Source organism: Mus caroli, chromosome 16 (assembly GCF_900094665.2).
Source record: "Mus caroli chromosome 16, CAROLI_EIJ_v1.1, whole genome shotgun sequence".
Classification (NCBI taxonomy): domain Eukaryota; kingdom Metazoa; phylum Chordata; class Mammalia; order Rodentia; family Muridae; genus Mus; species Mus caroli.
In genome coordinates, this window is record NC_034585.1 from 90,716,627 (window position 1) to 90,718,773 (window position 2,147).

Sequence of the window (2,147 nt, forward strand, 5' to 3'; positions counted from 1 at the left end):
CAAAAGCTAGCTGTTGCCAAGCATGGTGGCTCCCACCTGGAAGGCTGAAGCAAGACCGTTTCAACCTTGTACTACACTTTTATGTGCATTGGTGTTTTGCTCAAATGTCTGTTTAAAGGGTATTGATTCCCTGGAACTGGGAGTTCCACAGTTGTGAGTCAGCTGCCATGTGGGTGCTGTGAATTGAACCATGCAAGAGCAGCCAATGCTCTTAATGTCTGAGCCAGCTCTCCATCACCACACTTTTGAGCCTTTAATCCCAGCATTTGGGAGGCAGAGGCAGGCAGAGTTTGAGGCCAGCCTGGGCTACAGAGCAAGTTCTAACTCAGCCAGGGGCTACATAGAGAAATCCTGTCTTGAAAACAAAAACAAAAAACACAGAAATCATTGTTATTTTTCCAAACCAAGTTATCACTCAGCCCTAAACTACCAACTACTTTCAGACAAAACTGTTACTTTTGTCATAACTGGAATAATTAATAATCTATGCACCCAGAATATACAAACTAGGATCCTAGCATGAGAGCAGCCTCAGAGACCACAGCAAGCTGACTATAGACCAGCTCACCTGTTCCCACACAGCCTTACAAAGACACGAGTGAAAACCTCCGTGAGTTCTACATCCTATTGCAGATGAAATTGACACAGGTAAATCTCTTATTTACTCTCACTAATTTGTACAAGTTCAAATAAAACATAGTTCATTACTGTGCTGCCTATTCATGGAGAACTGTACAGAAAAGTTCCCATAAAAACTTAATCTGCTACACGAAAGAGCCAATTTAACATCTGCTGCGCAGAATCAGTGCCCGCCTGCGCACGCTTCTGACCTGGTTTTCCGTCTCTCCATTTTCTGCAGGCAGCTCTGTGGTTTGCTGGTCAGCCACGTCAGCCTGTTTGCCCTTCGCTCCCCTCTTCCCTTTTATCTGCACTTTTTTGTCTGATGCTTTATCCTAAAACAAGAGAAGAGACATTTTATAAACTTGGCGGATATCTTGACACCTCACACAGCCTTCATATTAGACAACTTGAGATCCAACAAGGACACAATGTATGCTGAGGACTTCTAAGTCTTGTCATTACCTGGGATTAAACCTTAAGCCTGCGCTGCAGTTCTCCACAGCACCATCACCACACACGAGAGATTAATGCAAAGGCTTGTAACCCTACCGGTCCCCAAATTCTTTTAAGCATGAATGATCTAGTTGCCACACAACAACCATTGTCCTGACAAGACTTGTACACACACATGGAAGGCCATTGCCTTCATGCACCTTCCTGTAAGTCATGCTATCTGCCATAGCTTCTTCCTTGCTTGATAACTACAAAAATCAATTTTTGAGTTATTTTTATTTGGGTGCTTAAAGAATCTGGAAGGCACAGATACTATTATCATGAGGACATAACTTTTGGGTTTTTTTTTTTTGGTTTTTGAGACAGGGTTTCTCTGTGTAGCCCTGGCTGTCCTGGAACTCACTCTGTAGACCAGGCTGGCCTCGAACACAGAAATCCGCCTGCCTCTGCCTCCCAAATGCTGGGATTAAAGGCGTGTGCCACCACCGCCAGGCTGAGGACATAACTTAAACATCAAGCCTAAGACCAGAGTTCTCCACATGTACATGAAAGTGAGTATGAACAGTTCTGATCTGCACAGGCTGTGGCATAAAAGCACTCCCAATAAATGCAATAAAAGCCAAACTCCCTATGGGTACTGGTGAGTTCACACCTTAAAGGGTCCCAGGATAAACAAGGAAACCACAGTGTAACAATGTATGTATGTATATATGTGTGTGTGTGTAGTATCCATTATTGCCAGGTGCCCAGTTGGGTATGATCCCTGAACCAGCAAAAAAGCATAAAATGCCTGAGCCCTGTGTGATGGTGCACTTTTAATTCCAGCACTAATGCAAAAGAGGCAAAGCTCTCTTGAGTTCGAGGCTAGTTAGGGCCACACATGAAAGCCCACCTTCCCAAATATGTTTACATAAGATACCTGTAAGCTATATGTATGATTAAGCCTTTGAAATGTTTACTTCTAAAGAGTGACACAGGCCGGGCGTGGTGGCGCACGCCTTTAATCCCAGCACTTGGGAGGCAGAGGCAGGCGGATTTCTGAGTTCGAGGCCAGCCTGGTCTACAGAGTGAGT

General features: G+C 44.4%; 1 protein-coding gene across 1 annotated transcript in view; it reads right to left on the minus strand.

The window, feature by feature from the left end:
* Positions 1 to 615: 615 nt before the first annotated feature.
* Positions 616 to 2,147, minus strand: part of Hmgn1 (high mobility group nucleosome binding domain 1) — a 3,436-nt gene continuing 1,904 nt past the window's right edge. The window contains exon 5 of the mRNA XM_021184598.2: positions 616 to 953. Within this exon, the coding sequence (XP_021040257.1) occupies positions 783 to 953 (171 nt within the window). The 3' untranslated portion in view covers positions 616 to 782. The remainder of the gene's footprint in view (positions 954 to 2,147) is intronic.